General features: G+C 47.8%; 8 protein-coding genes across 8 annotated transcripts; 3 read left to right on the top strand and 5 right to left on the bottom strand.

The window, feature by feature from the left end:
- Window positions 1-34: 34 nt before the first annotated feature.
- PENARI_c010G10929 (uncharacterized protein) lies at window positions 35-2,973 on the bottom strand (the record flags this gene model as incomplete). Its single annotated transcript, XM_022632411.1, has 5 exons — window positions 35-326; window positions 396-821; window positions 878-1,860; window positions 1,930-2,702; window positions 2,751-2,973. The coding sequence occupies 5 exons, from the start codon at window positions 2,971-2,973 to the stop codon at window positions 35-37; spliced, it is 2,697 nt and encodes an 898-aa protein (XP_022488054.1).
- A 1,420-nt stretch (window positions 2,974-4,393) lies between these two features.
- Window positions 4,394-6,451, top strand: PENARI_c010G00211 (uncharacterized protein; the record flags this gene model as incomplete). Its single annotated transcript, XM_022632095.1, has 7 exons — window positions 4,394-4,492; window positions 4,570-4,824; window positions 4,892-5,478; window positions 5,526-5,784; window positions 5,882-6,022; window positions 6,058-6,185; window positions 6,238-6,451. The coding sequence occupies 7 exons, from the start codon at window positions 4,394-4,396 to the stop codon at window positions 6,449-6,451; spliced, it is 1,683 nt and encodes a 560-aa protein (XP_022487885.1).
- Window positions 6,452-6,936: 485 nt separating this feature from the next.
- Window positions 6,937-7,586, bottom strand: PENARI_c010G05282 (uncharacterized protein; the record flags this gene model as incomplete). Its single annotated transcript, XM_022632243.1, has 3 exons — window positions 6,937-6,941; window positions 7,000-7,297; window positions 7,353-7,586. 3 exons carry the CDS (start codon window positions 7,584-7,586, stop codon window positions 6,937-6,939), a joined length of 537 nt encoding a protein of 178 aa, XP_022487965.1.
- A 3,162-nt stretch (window positions 7,587-10,748) lies between these two features.
- On the bottom strand, window positions 10,749-13,654 carry PENARI_c010G12210 (putative alpha,alpha-trehalose phosphate synthase subunit TPS3; the record flags this gene model as incomplete). The annotated part of the gene is made up of 3 exons (XM_022632450.1): window positions 10,749-10,822; window positions 10,874-13,578; window positions 13,632-13,654. 3 exons carry the CDS (start codon window positions 13,652-13,654, stop codon window positions 10,749-10,751), a joined length of 2,802 nt encoding a protein of 933 aa, XP_022487933.1.
- A 525-nt stretch (window positions 13,655-14,179) lies between these two features.
- On the top strand, window positions 14,180-15,373 carry PENARI_c010G08961 (Stk19 family serine/threonine-protein kinase; the record flags this gene model as incomplete). The annotated part of the gene is made up of 2 exons (XM_022632348.1): window positions 14,180-14,729; window positions 14,784-15,373. 2 exons carry the CDS (start codon window positions 14,180-14,182, stop codon window positions 15,371-15,373), a joined length of 1,140 nt encoding a protein of 379 aa, XP_022488004.1.
- Window positions 15,374-15,616: 243 nt separating this feature from the next.
- On the top strand, window positions 15,617-16,878 carry PENARI_c010G12393 (SRPBCC family protein; the record flags this gene model as incomplete). The annotated part of the gene is made up of 2 exons (XM_022632458.1): window positions 15,617-16,106; window positions 16,268-16,878. The coding sequence occupies 2 exons, from the start codon at window positions 15,617-15,619 to the stop codon at window positions 16,876-16,878; spliced, it is 1,101 nt and encodes a 366-aa protein (XP_022487751.1).
- Window positions 16,879-17,107: 229 nt separating this feature from the next.
- Window positions 17,108-17,752, bottom strand: PENARI_c010G10101 (uncharacterized protein; the record flags this gene model as incomplete). Its single annotated transcript, XM_022632386.1, has 4 exons — window positions 17,108-17,304; window positions 17,432-17,456; window positions 17,547-17,636; window positions 17,690-17,752. 4 exons carry the CDS (start codon window positions 17,750-17,752, stop codon window positions 17,108-17,110), a joined length of 375 nt encoding a protein of 124 aa, XP_022487937.1.
- Window positions 17,753-18,575: 823 nt separating this feature from the next.
- On the bottom strand, window positions 18,576-20,375 carry PENARI_c010G04839 (C2H2 zinc finger protein; the record flags this gene model as incomplete). Its single annotated transcript, XM_022632230.1, has 1 exon — window positions 18,576-20,375. The coding sequence occupies one exon, from the start codon at window positions 20,373-20,375 to the stop codon at window positions 18,576-18,578; it is 1,800 nt and encodes a 599-aa protein (XP_022487855.1).
- Between the last annotated feature and the right edge of the window lie 84 nt (window positions 20,376-20,459).

Below are 20,459 nucleotides of genomic sequence, written 5' to 3' on the forward strand. Positions count from 1 at the left end.
ATATATATGACATAACAGTGATCAATGCCCAAATCTAGCTACTAGCAATTAACTGAACTGTTCTGCACTCCTTCCGGTAAACACCGAAATGGAACAAGAGCTCACGGTCCATCTGAACTGTGAAATCTCTGTTGGGGGCCCATACTGACTGGACCTTCCCTTCCTTAGTGATAATTTCGCGAGTCGCAATAAGCATTGTTCCAAATGGGGTTTTGCAAGCAGTGGGGTAGTACATGGGTTTGACGAAATTACCCAAAAAGTTTTGGTATACCATGGGTATACCATATCTCTTCTGAGATTTGGAGGATTCCAGCTGTTTCATCGCCCTGATTTGTGAAGTGTCAGCCTAACTTATTTGCTTTTACATATCTAAGTCAATGGATTGGATGACTTACGTAGATCGGTACCCCACAGGAACACTTTGTGGCTCTGAGACCATCAGGTCAGCCACAATGGGAGCATTCGTACCCAAGCGGTCTTTCTTATCCGAAGCCTTGAGAAGTTTGTATGCCAGAACACGTCCAAAGACATCCAGTGTCAGTGGGTTGGCTTTGGTATCGAGAGTGCCCCACGGTGCGCTGACATCGTATCCTTTGTCCTTTTCAACGAGGAAGAGACCCCCGTTAGTTCCAGAAACCATGATAGTGCCAGAGTCAGCGGCCATGAGAATCTTGAAGCCTTGAGTGCCCTCAACCTTTTTGTATTCTCGAGTGGCGTCGGCAATGTAAGGTTTCCCTGCTCCCGAGTCTCCAGTCTCGGCAGTGACGGTTTTGATGATCCCGTCTGCTTGCTTCTCAGCTTCAACGTTGAACCCATCCGCACTATCAAGAGGGTTAGATGGATGAATTTGCGGGATGTTGTGAATAGAATAACTTACTTGACGCAGCCAAGGTCCTTTTCGAAAAGTGGGATATTGACGAGCTCGTATTCGAAAACGTCGAATCCAGCAACGTGGATGCGGTTCTTCGCGCCAACCTTCAATTGAACACCATTCTTACAGGTGCTCTCACTACGTGCCTGGAGGTCCAAGTTTGCAACGGCCTTGACATAGACGGAAGGAGTGTTAACCAGCCCAACCGTTTCCTTGAATTTCCCATCAAGAACAGTGAGCCCAACTTCAAGCGCCACAGGCAACCCAATATCACCAGTAAGGGAAAATTCACCCTTTGCACGGAAGACGGGGTCGAATTTTGGCATAAAGCCCTTGATTTCATTTGTGCCTTTCAGGCTGGCAATGGCGTGTCCTGCTCCGATCGACACACTGCCCCCGACAAGCAGTTCAACCTTGCCCTCAGTCTCAAGGCTGACCGCTACACCGAAGGTCACCTGAGGGCCAAGGGTGAGGATGCCCGGAATGATCAATCCACCAAAGGGGATACTTTTCAGATCCTTACTCTTCTTTGGCTTAATAGTTTTCGTCTTATCCTTGGATTTGCTCACTGTGCCATCGGCGCTGATTCCGAACTGAGCATCTAGGGTCAGAGCATCGTTGTTGACGAAAGAGATACTGCCTTCGGTGATACCATCTTTGATGCTGAATGCCAACCGGCCGTCAATGTCGATATTGACGTGAACACCACATTTAGCGCATTGTACTGTCCAGTGGAACGCTCCAGGATTGTTGTAGTTACCAGAAGTGGCGAGGGTGTAACCATCTTTCATACCGAAAATTTCTGGTGGCCGGTTCCCAATTTCGCTCTTGAGATATTGGTGGATCTTGATGTCGTTGTGATATGTGTGGTCGAATGGGACACCAAACGGCACCAACACCAGCTTCGCGGTGATAACTGCGAGCTCAATAATCTGGTCGCCGACCTTTTTAATGAGGTCGGCTGCACTTCTGAAGAAGTCCCCAATTCGCTTTTGAAACAGAACATAAACCCATTAGCCTGCGTTCCAAAATGTCTCTTCAGATGGGAAGACACCTACCCGACCTAGATCTCTGAGTCCATTCCACAGGTCAGTGAAAATGTCTCGCCGAGAGAGCTCAGATGAAGCGCGTTTTGAGATCTCGGTCCTAGTTCGCTTGGTTCGCTCAGATCGGCGACGTGTAGAGGACCGCCGAGTCGTGTTTGTGTGTGCCTCGGGGACTTCAGGATCATCCATGTCCATGAAATCCATGGTGTCGATCTTCTCCCCCATATGCGTAGTATCCAGATCAGTGTTGTTGAAGAAGTTCTCCATTGCCCAAGGGTTCAATGTGATATCCATAGTGGCGTTGCTAGCATATTGATCAGTCACATTGCGCGCTGCTGGAGATTCTGGCCTGCCTCCGTTGTAAGGCTGGGTTGGCTTGGTGACGCGGACATGGCCCTTGGTAGGCGATCTCTTTCTCTTGCTTGGATCGTTGTATGTGCCCCAGGTCATGATACCCGAGTCCAGGGCGTCCGACTCCTGGATAGGAGTGACAGAAACCACAACGCACATGTCCACCAGGTTGATCAAAGGCTGAGAAGCATGGAAAAAACTACGCTTTCCCGAGCTCTCATCTCCGCAACCTGCATGGTAAGTTACCAGATTAATCCCATCCTGGACTAACCATGAAGCCTCAATAGTAGCCATTGCAATTGGGTTGTTGAAGCAGATTTGCATGTCATTGTCATCACAGTTGACACTCTTAACATAATCGGATTGATCTAAGATGACAGTGTTGCGCACAAATTTCGCCTCGAGGGAGGCATGCTTTGCGCCATGGAGAGCCGCTAGAAAGTGTTAATAATCGGAAGGAAGTTCAGACTCATCAAACTTACGACGATGCCCTTCTTGGCTATAGTACAGGACCTTATCAAGGCCTGCAACGAGATGCTCCAGGTTATGGGAGTCATGTTTGGGGTCTAACCCGGGATGCAATGCTACATCATTGCCAGAAAAGGAAGGAGTGACTTGCAGTAGGCCGTCCACCGCCTTGTGAAGGCCGATGGCAGATGTGGTTACCGCTATGCCCAATACGGCCAAGATGCCGTTGAGCCGCATGGCAAGGAAGATATGAATGAATGAATGAAAAGAAAGAAAATGAGTGTCAATGAGCGTTAATGAGTAAGGCTGCAGCGTATTTCTCGAAGAACATGGCCTTTTTATAGTCTGTCTGGCTGTCTCATATCGGCTTAGATCTCTTGATCTTCATTGTTAGTCGGAGTGGAGTATAGGTCAGCTTGTGACTATCGCCAATAGTACCCGCTGATCGTCTGCAGCCACACAATAGATCTACCAATCCCTTCTTCTTTGTACCTCACCCCTCTTCTATGATTGGATGGAAATAAATATCCTCAACGGACCGAACCTTCACTCTAAGAGGATGAAGTTTCCGAAATGGTCTGTTAGCATAAAAACCCCCGCTATTTGTGTACTATACGTGAGGATCGCTGCACGAGCACTAGAAAGGGATTCTCGGATGGATCACGGTCCCTTGCTATAGTTCTATAGTTCCTACGAACCCTTCTGCCGACTATCGTGAATGGACTATGTGAAATTGCCGAGCACCGTATACCTGTCACAGTTCTTAGCTCCTAACGAAGATCGCTTCAAGTGACCGTATCGGGCAGATACTATTGACAGGCTACTTAATGAGTGCGTGAAAACCTCGTTGTTTTTTTGCTGCCCCTTCTACAATTTGCCGCCCCCTTATATTTGTCTAGACTTTGTCATGAGGTGGACTTTACCTTTATGTGGCAAGACATAAGAAATTGCATCGTATTATTCAAACTGAAGAGATATTCATCACGGTGACTAGCTACGCTATTTCTTCAGAATTATTACTCTATGTATGGACGCGACCAAAACAGTCGTTACAAATACAAATCAACTCTGCCACTTCTACCCAGGCACCATACTGGCTGGGACTTAGAAAAACATTAGGCTACTGCTGCCAGAGCTAGGAGGAAATACTTCTAGATGTGGAGATTTACTTGGCATATTGGTATTCATGATCAGCACCAGCCGGCTTTTGAGAAATAATTGTGTAATACAGACAGTCGCCAAGGGGACAATCCATTTGAAAAGCCATATTATCCCTCTCGAGGCTAAACCTACTTGTACCGTAACCGTAGTATGAGATTGATGCTCCCTTGGCCCAAATCACAATTTGGGCATTCATGCATGAGGGTGGACATGTACCATGTGTTCGCAGGCGGTTCTTGTCATAGTGACAGGGGTCCACAGCAAATCATTTTGACATGACTCATGCGGATGCCGGACAGGGTACTTAAATAGGCAAGAGCCATAGTTGTATACGTAGTTGTTTGCTGTCTAGATATTGTAGATAAATGCTTTCCTTCAAAGGCACAAATTCATCCTCCTTTTACCTTTTCTCGTCTCTCACATAACACATAGCTCGTATATATCGACTGGATCATATTAGGCTTTCTCATTCAAGATTAACGGCATCCGATGCAAGATGGCAGCTCCATCGTTCGTCTGCGCCAACTGGGACCCTGAGCATACTGATTGCCAGAAAACAGGCAAATCCGCGTGTAAAAATTGTCGTCTTGTCCTTGTGAGTTCTAGGTCCCAGCACGCTTGCTTTCTTCTACATTAACTTAGGTCTCTTCTAATAAGTAATTTCGTTACAAGTACTGCAGTGCAGCATGTCAAAGATCTCACTGGTCCCATCACAAGTCCGAATGCAAGTCGCCACTGGGAAAAGAAACATGGCAGCCTGCCTGGGCTCTAGAGAGCCGTAAGCCTGCATTTACTGGAGATGATATTGGAAAACATTTCGGGGCGACGAAGTACCTCTGGGGTAACATCCCTGCATATGACGTTCTTCAACTCGAATCGAATGAAGGCAAAAAAGCTATGCCAGAGACCTGCACATCTTATTTGCAGGTGTGTGCCCAGCTTACCTGAATACATTTGCTTCTCCAGCTTCATGCTTGCCCAAAACTGACATCAGTTTCCAACAGCATCAGGAGATCTTCGAAATATTATCATGACCATCGTCCGACTTCCGAGTAGCTATAGTCACTCCATAGAGATCACCATGAACGACAGGGATTTGGACATCGTGGCTCGAAATATTATTATGCTTCTTATCGCTCTAACCCTCGAGGAAGTTGATGAGGCAGTCGACTGTATCATTCACGTCTGGTACTCAGCTCTTGTACGTCAGTCAGATATCGAAATTTTTCAGGGCCGCATTCGTCCTCTTATTGAAGATGTTTGCAAAAAGATCAAAGACAAGACATCCGGAAAGCTCCTAGGAAAAACTTGGAAATTTGGGCAGCGCTCTCTCAGAGTTGTACTTGAGAAATCATCATGGGACAGCCTTTTGTCTTTCTTCCACAAGCCAGCTGCCTTGACAACGAAACGAGCGCATGATATCCGCGCAGAAATTACCCTCGCTGAGTCACGGATAGACTATCGTGATCGGCATATGTATCGCCTGCAGGCTCTCGAGAGAATAGCTTTCAACAAGTTTCGACAGGACGGGCTCCTGCTTCCATTTGGATACCCGCGATCTGAGTTCTGCGAGCCAAACCCGTGGGTCAAACCTAACTACAGCACTAGCTTAAGCTTACAGAATATAGGACGTTTTTCCAAACTGATACTTGGCCAATGAAAGACAGTGCAGACCCTCTGGAGCGATGGCCTTCAGAGGACGTCGCAAATACTTCTAGTGGCTTTGCAACTGCTGACATTTACGGCAAGCTTTTTTACTATATTCGCGGGCTGCTTCGGTCTTTTCTTGATCGACTATCAGGCTCGACGATTTCTTTCAAAATGTTTCAGCTTGATGTCATGTCCCTCGATGAACATCTTGCCAGTGATACCTTTAACAGAGTCGAGGTCAGTATGCTTGCATCAATCTGAATAAGAAGAAAGGACGTACCATCAAGAAATTCCATTCTATATAGGAATATAAAGCACTGATGTCAATGTACAGGTGTCAAACATCTCAGATGCCGGGTACGTGGGAATATACCGCACGCTAGCATGGATGATTCCCCTACTTCAACCTCCTACCGAAAACCCATATGCGACCCTAATAACTCTATTCATGAACGCTGTTGCCGAGGTCTCAACCGTGCAAGATCAAATACATGACATGACTCCCAATAGTCAAACAACAAAGAAATTGCTCAAATATCTTCCTCCAAAAGAAAGCCAAGTTCCCCTTACGATCCCGTCCTCGTAAAATTTAGTCTTGGCCTAGATCTTGTTACGACGTATAACCACATCTTAGACAGGTGAGTATAAGGTCAATATAGGGAACATGTTTTGAGACTAACCCCATACTAGGTACTTGCTAAATTACAAGTTCCGTGAGGCTGCTGAGCACTTCGGTGCGACAATGAAGGAAAAGCATACTATCATTGATAAGTGGCCCTACAGATTGAAGCTGTGGCCTGGTCAGGCAAGGGCGCAAGATGAGTTTGACCGACTCCTTAGCAGAGGAACTTCAGGACAAGAACGCTACATAGAATGGAAAAGAGCTAATTTGGGCATGCCTTAAGCATTATCACTACCTAAGACGGAGTGTCTTTGTCTTTTATTTGTTATAGGAGACTTTTATCTCTTCAACGAGTCTCTCAAAAACTGCAACCCTCCGTGGGGCTACATTGGTAACTCTATCTCCTCGCTTCCTAGACCCCATTGATAGAGATCTACTCCGAAGCAAGGCAGCCGAAGAGGTTCTTAAAAATTAGAAAAGCGATTTTCGATGTGGAAATTTTACATGCATCTTTTAGAGCAGGCTTCCCTCTCTTGGTTAATGAATAGTCAAGAATGCCAAAGCACAATAACGTTATCATAACTCCAATACATGTTTCAACGTCCACAATTGTGAGATTGTATGTTTTGATAACATTAACGGTTAACTCATTCTAAATTAACTTTGGTTCACGTATGAAATATACGACAATAAAAATCAATTATAATTATTCCTAGTAAACAAATTCCGAAGCTCGATTCAAGTAGAATACATACAGCTGGTAAGGCTCATACTAGCGTAAATTTACTTGGTAGATGGATTGGGCATCCCCGCGGTATCAGGCCACTTACGGAACAGGTCGGCGAGATGATCAATTGGCGCCGTTAGAAGCCCCACAGCTGTCTCATATGGTGGCTTATCCGGTGCACTAGGGTGAGAACGCGAAGGGACGAACATCTTCGTTCGGCCAAAGCTCTTAGCATAGGCCTCACTCTCCTCTTGCGATAAGGCCTCTTCTAGCTTAGGCAAATCGTGCGTCTCCTCCTCTTTGATGTGCTCGGAAAGATTATCCATAAGCTCCTTAATAGTAGGAATAAACTGCGTATCCGAAGCTCCCATATTCTGGAACGCCTTTAGTTGCTTTTTAACCTAGACCCATAACGTTAGTACAGTAGCTGGAGATAGTAGATAAAGCTCAACTCACTGTCAAATGCTCGTTACGGTCCTTGTTAGCCATTTCGATGCCACCGGGGAGAAGCTTCTCGAAAAGAGGATAAACAACGAGCTCTTCTCCAATAGAGTGTCGAGCTAGTTCCCAGGTGAACTGATTCTGGAAGCGTGTCTGCTCATCCTTGTCTGTGGAGGTAATGATCTTGTTAAAATAGGATTCAATTTCCCGGTGATCCTTTTTGATTGTGTCGCTAATGCCGGGTGCCATGGCGATAGGTGAAGTTGCAACTCCACGTCTCTGAACACGTAACACGATGTTGCTGAATAGAGTGGTTTTTGACGGACGGAGAACGAAAGTCATTATAGCATTGGAATAGGAGATTCTTGACAACAAGTTTGACAGGCGGAAATATGCTCTTTTTATACCAGAAGTGAATACGGTCCCTAATTCTCATTGCTCGTTCTAGGGCAAGATCATACTGACGTAATATAAATATATGTATGGTAGTAATGCAAGAGATGGCAACCGGGTCTTTTGGCTGGGATGATGTTCCAATCAGAAAAGATTCAATGGTAAGCATCATAATGACGGGTCTCAGGCTTCGGGTTCTGCTCCCTTCCATCCACACCTTGCATATTTGACAAGATGTCCGAATTCAAGTTTAACCCTGCAAGTAGGTTGTTTTCCCTCTGCTCCATCGCGTTCCCGTAGACTGAAGCCTGTAAATCTTGGTTGTAGAGTCTAGGCTTTTGATAAGTGGGCCCGGTTTTCCCTGCCACATTTAAGTGTGAACGTTCGAAAAAAGGAATTGGCTGATTAGTTATCCACGTAAAGCACGAAAAAGGATGTTTGCTCCGCCACTGTTATCCAATTTATCAAGAGTGCTGATAAAAACTAGCTTCTATGCTGAGCATATGATGGAGGTGGGTGGTTACTGGTGCTCCGAGTTCTACACTAACAGGAAATTTAGTTCAATATCTTGCCTAGGTTCCTTTAAAGCGTGTTGTCCGGGAACCTGCTTAGCGGTGGTATTTAAAGGGCATCCAAACTTGACCTAGCCAAGCTTCTCCCCGGCTAGCACAAAATGTATGACGTGTCTCTGCCACTAGCCAGAGAATTGGTCGTGGATGTCAAGGGCTGGGCAAAAGCCGCCACGCCCAATGATAGAATCTACGATACATTTCGGTTCATTATCCCCCGCACGGGAATGTCCCTCCTCGATCGCGACAGGAACTTGATCAAGAAGAATATCTTCATGGAATATTTTCAAGAAACATATTGACAGCGGGGGGCGCCGAAGGCTCAACCGCACGAGATGGTTATAGGACAATCTTCATTTGGGAACATAAGTTAACTTGCCTTTGTAACCGTGAGATCGATAAACTAGCACCAGGCGAGTATGGAGCCTGGGTGTAAGACATGGTGAAGTTTTTGCAATGCTCAGGAGTGCGGACGAAAGAGTCGACACACTGGCTGTTACTTATATGTTCGATATCTTCAATTGACATGAGAGTGTTGACTGGCGCCACTGAAGTTAGAATTGCTCCATCACCACCTTGAACTTAATAATATGGTTTCTTTTTTGTATTGAATTATGTTTGCGATCTGTTAATTTGTTATAAAGCTGGAGGCGAAGTGCATCATGGCGCTATTCTGCTTGGTTCTATAGTGGACTAAATAATCAATGTTCTTGGAGTCTCTACATACATCCTTTTCTTAGCTGCTATAATGATATTGGTTTTAGCACTACCTTAGCCCTCTAAAGTAGATCTTAAAGAGCAATATAAAGAGCACTAGAAAGAGCCCTATAAAGCGTTCCAAAAGAAAATGGTAGAAAGGGTGATGATTCTAGTGCTAAAACTATGTAACATGGATGAAGTGAAAAATGGAGCTTTTCATTCCCTTGTTTATATCCAAATTGCGGCCTTAGGTCTCGAGTGGAGTGTAAACTTTCTAGCAGGCCCAAAGTCTACTTTGCTACAGCGGCATTCAAGTTAGCCTACCGCATATACTTCATGTGTAAACCTCCTATTACCCTCTGTCATCATTCTATACTTAGGCAGTAGGGGTCTACATTAGGCGGAGGTTTGCTAGGCCACTAAGTCAACTACGAATTACGAAGTGGTTTCAGGACCTAGATAACTTATCTTATAAGCAGTCGGGAATTGCTTAGAATCTACGAGGAATAACTAAATGCACATATAATTGGATTTTCAAAAAATTTCAAAAATTGGTCTGGTAGTAAGGAAAAACAATCTATAGTCTAAAGGCGAGCATGGTAAGCGCTATAACTTACTTTTTTTTTTTTCTTTTTTTTTTTTTTGATTTATCTGGCCTATGGCAATAATCAAGCAAAGCTAAACTTCAAAGTTGAACATGATAAGTGCTGTAAGTTACCATATACATCAAGACCTAAGGCAAAATGGAGGAGACTCGATTGAAAGCAAAGACGAAGTAGATTCGAAGAAACCGAGTTCTTCTCCCTACTTCTTCCCTTCCTTCTTGTCATCTTGGTCCTTATTTTCTGGATGGTTTGCCTGGTGTTGGCACTTGAGGCATGAATTACCGGGCCTGTAGTAAGTTTGTGGGTGCTTCTCACACTCAACTACATGTCCCTTTGTAATGCATCGCGGAGTCACACTGTGACGGGGAGGGGTAACCGGGCAGTTCACCATTTTGGTCATTGCTGCGATGCTTTAGAAGTAGGCTGGTTTTGGGTTTGTGTTCGATGTTCTGAGAGGATGTTTGTTTGTGTGATGGTGATGTTCATTTGGCGTGGACTTCTCCTTTTTATACCCGAGCAATACCTCGAAATTCTTGATCGAATATTATGGCTCAATGAGCATAATAGGATCTTTGTTCTTTTTGTAACCTGCTTATTTTGACAAAGACATGAAAGGAGAGGATAATACCTTTGTTTCTTACACTTTCCTCCCCGAGGCTCTTTGTATCGAGGGACTCAGTGACTTGGAATATCGAGGCGAAAGCTCTTTGTCTTGGGAATAGTAATTGTTACATTACATTGAAATAAGCATCTAGGTAGCTACTGGACATAGCTTATGGGCGGTCTGGACGTAGCAGCTCAAACAGACGTGGTTGACCATCACAGAATAGCTAGCCGCCCTAGCCATTGCACCTTTTTAAACCGAAGTGTTTTGTATGGTCCCATATAATATTTTAGTAGGATCAATACGATGGGATTAAAGAAAATGATTCCCAACTACAGAATACAACAGATAAATGTACGTAAAGCCTCCAATTATATATAGCACGGTAGAAAAAAATAAAGTACCGAATGGAGAGGGATGCCAGCATTTCATGTTCCAAAAGATAAAAATAAAACTCCGGTCCTTTTGGATATCTCCATGTATTCATCTTCGCGTCTTAACATCCTCAAAACCAGGGCGAGTCATCAAGTAACTTGTCACATCACTGTCGCAGTGGCAGTGGTGCTCCATCCCCCGGGCCCTGTGCAGCCAATCGTTGCAGACAAGAAAGGACACCTAGAAATAATTAGATAACTGTAACAATAGAGAATACTAGTGAAAACCTACCGGTCACACCCTGAGTCAGGGTCGCCTTCGCCTCGGTGCTGCGCGAGCCCAAGGTGACAGTCATGGCGTATTCGACAGCCTTGGAGCGTTGCAGTTTGTTGGCCCACCGGAAAACAGGCTCGTCCTCACGATTGTCGCCGATAACAAGCAAGAAATCAGGCTTTACGCCTTCTTTAGATTTCTCGTCGTGTTCAAGGAACCACTTCCAAACCAGCGCCGCCGCAGATGCCTTGTTAGTATGCGTGGTTTCCACAATCAAAGCACCCTCGACGGGAATGGCATGCACGCCTTGGTTAGCGCACGCATCATTGATGTTTCCTGCACACTCAGCAGCAAGGCGGGCAGCAATGTGACGGTCTTCTGCGGATCCGTGATGGAAGACCAGCGAGCAGTGGCGCTCCTCGATCCAGCTGCCTTCCACCCGAGCCTGGAAGTAAGCCAGAATGTTGGACACTGATTCCTTCCATGCTTTGACGTGTAGCTTATCCGCGAGATGAGTCCACACATCAGATTGTGGTTCGCGCACAAAGCATCCGTTCTCGGCGATGAGGCCCAGGTTGTTGACCTGTCGGAACAGACGTTCCATCTCCTCGGGCATGCGAGAACTCATGACGTAGACCACGTTCGCGGGGTCATCGGTCAACTCGGTCAGAGTAGTGATTGCACGCTGCGGGGTGGTCAAAATGATGCTCCGCGGGGATCCCCACGAGGCTAGTGTGCCTTCGTAGTCAACGATCATAAGTCGTCGTTTCGACTGGCGATACTGTTCGGTGAGTCGAGATACAGACAGCCGTGGGACAGCCATAATTTCTCGTGACGACTGCTCGTTCCAGACCCGCGCAAGAGTTTCATTGAACGATTTAACCCAGTTGACAGTGGAGTTTTGTAAGACTGCACGGAACATTTCCTCCCAGACCTGCTTCCGTTCTTTCTCATCACGAGTCAAGGCCGTGTGAATTGCTTCGGAGCACTGACGGTAATCCCAAGGGTTGACTAAAAGAGCATGATTTTCAAAGACAGATGCACTTCCAGTGAACTCGCTCAGAATCAATGAACCATATGCCTTGTCACCGTACCGGCCGTCCTGGCAATAGACAAATTCGTGACTAGTTAAGTTCATGCCCTCGCGCAAACTGGTAATCATTAAAGCATCCGCCACAGTGATTAGTGCAAGGTATTGTGGGAAAGCCAGATCTTGTTTAAGGAAAACAAGGGGTTGGTGGGCAAGAGTCGAGTGCATGGAATTGATCCGCATAGCAATATCAGAGAGAGTCGCCTCCAGATCAGGCTGATCCGTAGTGCTAGTTGCGACTTGAATCAAGACCACTTTATCAGCCCATTCTGGGTATGTGTTCAGGAAAAGCTCATAGCTAAGAAGCTTTTGGCGAATGCCTCGGACAGAATCTATTTTGTCGCGCGAAACGATGAGACGCTTTCCTTGATAGCGTTCCGAGATTGTATCGACCCAGCGTTCCACGTCTGTCGATTGACGGCGCGTGTCCCAAGAAGTCGGATCAATGCCGATAGGGAACGTACCCACGTTGACAAACCGGTCTTCCAACTGGATACCTTCAGGCGTCGCTTCCACGCAAAGGATCCGACTGCAGGTTTGCAAGAAGTGTCGGCAATATTCATCTGTCTGGAAGCCAATAAGATTGGCACCCAGAATACCCTCGAGGAGTTCCTTTCGAGGAGCCAAACACTTGAAAACTTCCGATGACGGGAAAGCAATATGTAAGAAGAACCCGATTTGCGCATCTGGCAACAGCTTGCGAAGCATAGCTGGAACCAGTAACAGGTGATAATCCTGAACCCAAATTGAATCGCCACGCTTCCAGTCCTTCGCAATGCGCTCCGCAAATGCCTGGTTAAGCTTGACGTAATAGACCCAAGAGTGATCTTCATAGGCCTTGCTCTTTGGGTTATCCGGAATCTGATAGTGGAATACTGGCCAAAGAATGGTCTTGCAGAAATGTGTGTAATGACCGTCAAAGTCACCGTCGCTCACACAAACAGTCAACGACCCGTACTCATCCTCCAGTTTCTCTGCAATATCTTGCCAGGTGTACTTTGCCAAGGCATCAGTCGGCATCCCCAAAGTGCCTACCCACATCATCTGATCCAAGAACCCAGCATCCGTCGCAGATCGCACGGCATTTCGCAAACCACCATTTCCCTGCTCAGCAGGTTCGATTGTCCACTCGGCCTTGGAAAATGACACTTTTCGGTTCGCAAAGTGAGTCCATCTCTGTCCCGATGGAGGGGCGGCCTGGGTATCGGGAGCGCGCGATGAGACTGGTTCCTTGGCGAGAGGGGGATCCTGGTGTTTAAGGATAGAAGGTGAGGGGGAAACCAGCGGCTTTGCCTTTGGCTGGATTAGGGAAGTGGTAGCTCCCCATGCTGGTGAATGACCCTCGCTCTCTGTAAGAAGCCGGTTCTCATGCTCAGTAGCCGAAGGAAACGGATACCCGCTCTTGTCTTGCTCCGCCTGAGCTACACTGGAAGCGAAGATGCGCTCATGATCCGTGGTGGCACCAGGGGTCATTCCAGGTGTTTTTGTTGGATTGTTCTTCTCGAACAAGCTTGCGGCGGCACTGGGGATGGCACTGATTCCATCGACGGTGGGGGTCGCGGATGGAGGGCCGATTGGGGGAGATCGGCTGCGCTCATTATTGACATGGAAGTTAACCGTGTAAGGCAGGAAGCTAGCATATGCACAAGTCAGTAATGAGACACGGACTAGCAGAGGGCCACATACAGGGACGCAATGAAGACGGTCATGGTGATCGACTCGAGCCCGGCCGGACAGAAGGGTTGAGGTTGAAACACCAGAGAATGAGCTTTGAGGTAATAAGAATAGAGAAAGCAAATGCGAAGCGAATAACGAATGGCAGCTTAGGAGTCTAGCAATTGGGGTAGAGGGGGAGGGAAAAAAAAAAAGAGTTACACGATGTGTTCTCTCATGGCTACGTCATGTGAAAGCGCAGTGGGCTTGAACAACCAAGTTTCCCCAGACCTTGCAGCAAACACAAGACGGCAAATCTGTTGATATCACGAAAACACTGGATTCTTCTGAATAGTTGCAGAACCAAGGAAGATCCCAACAGAGCTGTGATGAGAGTATTACCACAGCTTACGGACTAATACCAAGTTCCCCCACTTGATGCGCTGCCGGGTATTCCCGTACGGTATTACCATTACCGAAGTATGGCCGCTGGCCCGTGATTGGCGGAAACTCGTAAGCAGTCACCTGACATGAGGTAATATCTTCCAATCAATCCAGAACCTGAGTCGTTCATCCCTGCCATGACCTTGCGCCTCACTTCTGCCCCGGTATCTGGCGTCAAAAAACGAAAGTCCTCTGCCCCCAGACCTCGCGCCTCACCTTTTGCCGCTCATGCACGCCGCAAGCCTCCATCTGGGGCCAGCAGCTTGAAGTCGACTGCGACTGCCGATCTGAGTTTGGATGATCCGCTTCCAGATTTAGGTGGGTCGCATTACATTTCGCAGACTGCACCGGTGCAGAATGTGCTAGAAGCTATTCAATATATCCGCGATGGTATATTTGAGGAGCTCCCCCAGCGAGCGGGCATGAATAGCACTCGGATCGCAGAAGTCCTCAACTTACGCCGATCATTGCCGCCGCTCGCCTCGGTAGCCCACGTTCATACTCTTCTGGATGCACCAACGCAGGTGGAAAGGGAGATCGTCGAATTAGTTCAGACGGGCCAGGTTCGGCGACTCATTATTCCTGGTCGAGGTAATGACGCGGCAGGACTGGGTGATTGCCTGGTGTTGGCAGAGGACTGGGAGAAGCTGGTACAGGGAAGCGCTCTATTAGACGCCCCAACCAAGGGTCAGTATTCAGTATTATGATGGTTCGAAGAGACGACAATTAACACCTTTATAGAGAAGTTCCTTGATATTTTAAAACGCATGGGGACCTCCTCGGCGATATCGCAGGGGGTCTTTACGACTGATGAATATAGGGCATTGCTTCGTGCTGGCTTCATAGTCTCATCATCATCATTCACACAAGGGTCGTTGAGCGTTGCCTCTCTTCCCAATTTGCCTACTTCGGCAGCTTCATCAGCCAGTCGGAAAGAATATACTCAGTCCAAGACTGAGCGCCCTGTGCAGTCAGATGCTCAGGCGCGTGCTGCAACCCTTTTCCTATCTCTTCCTAATACCGGGACATATCTTCGCCTACTAGGATCTGGTCGCGCACACCTGCTAGCTTTACTGCGGAGGTCTGCTTCTGGCGAAGTCCCTCTAGGCCTGTTGAAAGACAGGTGGGATGGAGCTGTCGAGACTGAAAAGAGCTTTCATCTTGCCAAGCGAGCTCGCGGTGAGTTTGCTGGCATTCTTCCCGGTAAAACGAAGAAGTGGAAGGAGCTATATGGCATGCGCTTCCGCTGGGCGCTGGAAGAAGCTCTTGGCGCGGGACTAGCAGAGATCTTTGAGACTGGTAGCGTAGGACCTGGGATCCGTTCTTTATAGTATTGAGCTTTATAAATACCACATACTGCTTATCCACGTGATACTATGGTTTTTTGCATTCCGTAACAAGTCACGTTCGAATGGTTTTTAGGACGCGTTCCAACGCGCTAGACAACGTGATCTGCTTGCTACAGTGAAATATAAAATCCACAAGCATTGCCGATCACTCCACTTTTGCAAGCCACCTCCAACATCATCACCAATACATACTCCTTTCAGAATCAAACCATCAAACAGTTCATCATGCCAATAATCCAAATACAACCCCACCCAATCACCAGCCTCCCCCACCACCCAGATCTAGAAACAAGAGGCCCCAGCCGCCCATTACAGGAACACATCCGTGCCACTCTCGAAGAAGCACATGAAATCCTGGAGAGTCTCCCGTCCGACCTCAAAGCACAATCGAAGCTTCGCAAGTCTCCCCCATCAGATGCAAAAGTCAAGCTGAGCCAGGGATGGCGAACACCCCTACATAGCGACCCTAATGCCCAAAAGGAATATTGGGTCTCTCGCGAAAGTGAACATGAAGACTCAAGTCGCAGCAATGGATCTGCCACCTGGCAAGAATTCCAGAATGGGCTGCATCAAGACCATGCTTATCATGAGATGGAGTATACTCCTAGTGTGACGCGTGTGGTGCAGCTTCTCAATTGGGCGGAAGGGGAAGATGATCATCTGGATCAGGATATCGATATCAAGAACACGCGGTACAAGCAGTTTGACGTCCAGTGTACGTTGACTGATTCACGATCGATTAACCAGATCAACTCCCCTACCCATTTACCTACTCCTTCCCTCTTCCTCTCTCTCTCTCTCTCCCCATTCCACTGAACATCCCACATCTACATCTATCCAACCCCAAACCAAAACCCAACTAACAACCCCACCCAGTATTCCTAATAATTCACACCTTCAACCCTGGCCGCCTAATCCATCCACGGGCATTCCTATCCTTCACAATTTCAGCAACAACGCAAAGCCTCCTCGCGCCAAACCGCGACACGCCAAACACCCGCCACCCAACAGAGGGCTTCATAACAATCCAAGTCCCCTACTCCATAGACAATTGCGGGCCGAATCCCGCATTTGTCGATTATCAATACCATGGCCTCTATTCACGAATCATTAGCAATATCCCGCCTCGAACAATCTTTGCCCATTATGCTAGTATTGAGCGGGTAGAGTTGCTTGTTCTGCCTACTGATAGATCTATTTCTATGTTGGGCCAGGGCGAGGGTGTGGCTGAAGGTGGAGGTGAGCTGGGGGTTACTACGCCTTCGCCTTTGAATACGCCTTCTACTTCGACTGGGAGACGGGTTAGGTGGACTATGGCTACGACTTCGGATGCTGGGGGGAAGATTCCGGGGTGGGTGCAGCGGAGTTGGATGCTTGGGGGTATTCCTAAGGCAGTTGTTGCTGATGTTGGGTTGTTTATTGGGTGGGTTGTTAAGAGAAGGAGGGTGAGGGATGTGAGGCAGGAGGAACATGAAGAGGAGCGTTGAGGAAGGGAAGAGGATCGGATGAAGAAGATCTGTGCCGGACTTATGTTCCATGAATCTTGTCTTTATCCAGGCACTTGACTACGTAGTCCAGGCTGGATAGCTTTGAACACAATGAAATCAGCAACTATGAAATTCAACAAAATGTAGAAAAATAGTAAATGACTATACATATCTCTGTAGGAGACCTCCCACAGACATATGCCCATAAACCTAGATATGGAAACATATCTCACAGAATAGCCTGAACAACCCCCCAAGCCTGCAAAACAGCAGACAACCCCACAGCCAAAGCATTATCCTTAATACCGTGCTTAACATACCAAGCCGAACTAGACCAAAGCAGTACATTAACGATACCGGCAATAGCCTTGTTAATTGGGTCTTGGAGGGCTGTTGGGTCGCGAGACCATTGGTAGTGCAGTAGACCTATAGAGATGAAGTTTCATGGTTAGGTAAGTTATTCGAGTTGAATTGACAATAATCAAACCACGGAGGTAAGGTAACTAGAGTTTGGACGATAGAAGGATGGAAGGGTGTACGGAAGGAAACATACCAGTTAAGAAGAAGAATGCACTTCCCTGTTATAGTTCATAGAATATCAGAATTAGATATCTCTTATGGTTTGGTATATGATGTCATGTGGACATAGGAAAGGATCTTGGACATACCTGATACCATCCTACAGTCCCACTAGCCCATGGCTTTGTTCCTGCGATGGCCCTGAATCGGGGGTCTGAGGTCCACTGCCTACCATTGACCTGATAAAGGAATCAACATCAAGGTTGTGAAAGGGGGTTAGGTTGTTTAGTACCGTATGTCCTATAGAGAGGAGAACGAAGGATGCAGCGGATGCTTGGAGGAGGGAAGGAGACATTGTTTAGATATTGGATGTGGTACGCTGTATATGGGAGTATGTGTAGTAATGAGATATTGGACAGGGTACTCTGTTGTCTGCAGATAGGATGCAGAGCGGATCCGAGCTTAATGAATGATGAGGTGCCTCGGCTTAATTTCGGGCCGTGTGGAGGTGAAGGTGGAGTTGTCCGAGGTCCACACTAACGTGCGAATGGCAATATGAGTCTCATAGATTCACCTAGAACTTGAAGCGAGAGATAAAATTACTTGTAAACTTGATCTTCAAATATAGGGTATATTATCACTACTTAAGAGGGAAATAGCGCAACAAATATAAGACTCCAAACACAGCGTAATCCATGCACAGTATTCCAATGCAATCACCAACTCCATTTTGGAGAGAGTCGCCCAAGACACGAGGTGTCTTGGTGTCCTGGTGGTCCAACGAGGAGTATTCCCCAGTCCGTCGAGATACCAGCCCATTTTGGGGCGCCAAACTCCTTCGGTCATTCAAAAGAGGAAAAAAACGAAATGGAGACAATGTGTAGCTCTCTCCAATGAATATAAAAAAGTAGGCTAGAACGGAAGGACGTCCAGAGTATAAGACTCCAATAGCTCCAATAGATAAAAGGGATAGATGATAAAGGAAAAGGAAAAGGAAAAGGGAGAAGGGAATGTATAACACCAAAGCCGGAACCGTCGGTATGGTGATCATAAAGGCATCAGGTTCAGACCCAGATGGGTGGAACGTATCAACAAAGTGGAGAAAGAGAGGGTGAATAGCGGCCAGTTCACACTGGTGACTAGCCATATCATACACATTCAAGTCACACGTAGACAGATTACCGTGGTCCGGTATTGTTCATGTTCACTTCGACCGGGGCCGGGGGTGCTGATAGATTGGACGAGGCGATATGTGCCCGTAGGGTAGAAACTTCAGTCCGCAAGGCGTTCAGTTCTTCGTGCATTCCTCGGACATACGACCAAAGTTTATCGACTTGGTTGGCGTCACTTGAGTTGACTTCAAGCCCATCAGGTCCCTTGAGAGCAGATATGCTGTGAGTGCTGGAGTGGCTGTGCGAAGGAGTGTGCTTGGCTGCCGCTTGCAAGCCAAATCGACCATCGGGGGAGGTCATCCCCGGCGGCGGAGGAAGCTGGGGTACTCCTGGTTGCGGGAGGGGGAGACCCAGTGTAGGTGCGTGGTTTGATGATTGACTCGCTCGTCCGAAAGAGGACTGCGGGTGTGGCAAGGACTGTCCCATACCGGGTGAGTGTGCGCGGTGTGGCGGTGCAGTATCATGTTGCGATGACAGAGCACCCGGGGACAGCGGCTTTGGGCTGTCACTAATGTTGTTTGCAGTGAATATAGTCGAGCCAGAAGTGTGACCTGCGGGTGGGAAAGTCAAGTTTCCAGCCTGCGAGGTCGATGTAGACGCGCTTGAGCCACCGTGATTAGCCGGGGGTGGGAAGAGATGGCTGGGGCGGCTAGCTGCGATGGGCGGGTAGGTGTTTGACTGACGAGACTGGAGTGAATCAGACGGAGCCACGTTCTCTGCCTCATGCTTTCGGATGCTCGGCATCAGGCGTCGCTCGTCTTCTTCGTCCATACGCTCCGGCTCAGCCGTATACATCAGCCCATCCATGTCGTCCGGACCAGCGCCACCATCGCCGTATTCATCATCCGCAAAGCTGCCCATGCTCGCACGTCGACCAGCGCATCCTCCCTGCCCTTTGTTGTGCCGAGCAAGCGCGTCGCCCCGAGCGAAACGACGGCCGCATTTGGGACAGATGTGGGGTCGCTCGCCAGTGTGCAGTTTTGTATGGCGCTTCAAGTCGTGTAATCTCCGGAAACGCGACTGACAGGTTTGACACACGAATGGCTTTTCCTGACTATGCGTGAGCAAGTGGCTCTTGAGATTATGTTGCCGGGTAAACTCTGTGGAGCAGTAAGGACAGCGGTGTTTCTTCGCAGACGGCGAGCGAGGGCTGCCTCTATTATAGCCTGCATTTGGGAGACTCAATCCACGCCGCGGGTCATTAATATTGCCCGTGGGCATCGGATAAGAGAATGCTTTGCCATCGTGGTCGATCTCGGAGTCGTCGCGCGGGCGTCGATCTCCGTCCTGCGAGGTCGATTCTTCGATAGGACCAGGACTAGCGACGGTAGAAGAGTGCATAAGTGAATTGTGGTGGTGATCGTTTGATCCGTATGGGTCCGATGGTGATTCGGTCGCGTGTGAGTCGACCTGCATCTGTTCCGGGGATGCATGGACGGCGGGCTCGTGGATTGGGGCGCCTGGCGACTTTTCACTTGCGCCTAAGGCCTCCCGGGCAACCTGCGAGCTGTTTCGTTCAGCTTCCTTGTCGTGCTCCGGCCGATCCGCCGGTACTGCTGATGGGCTCGTCATTGGAGGTAGTTGGTCTCCCGATCGCGACACGTGGAGACCGGCGCTGGCAATGGAGCTCAGACTGTCGGGCTTTTGGGATTTAAATATAGAAAGAGGCTCAGTTCTAGTGATGGAGTTTCCAGATAGGTTGGACACGGCGACAGGCTCGGTGTTCGACATCAACGTCGCCATGGAGAAACGATGTTTTGCGCCCTCGAAGGGTGGACGAGCCAGAGCGACTACTTCGAAGGCCATGTTAGATATGCCAAGCAGAGGGGATCAAAGAAACTCACTTTCATCCAGATCGGGGATTTGAGGATGTAAAAGCAGAGGTTGGGG

This window comes from Penicillium arizonense (genome assembly GCF_001773325.1).
Source record: "Penicillium arizonense strain CBS 141311 chromosome Unknown PENARI_contig010, whole genome shotgun sequence".
Classification (NCBI taxonomy): domain Eukaryota; kingdom Fungi; phylum Ascomycota; class Eurotiomycetes; order Eurotiales; family Aspergillaceae; genus Penicillium; species Penicillium arizonense.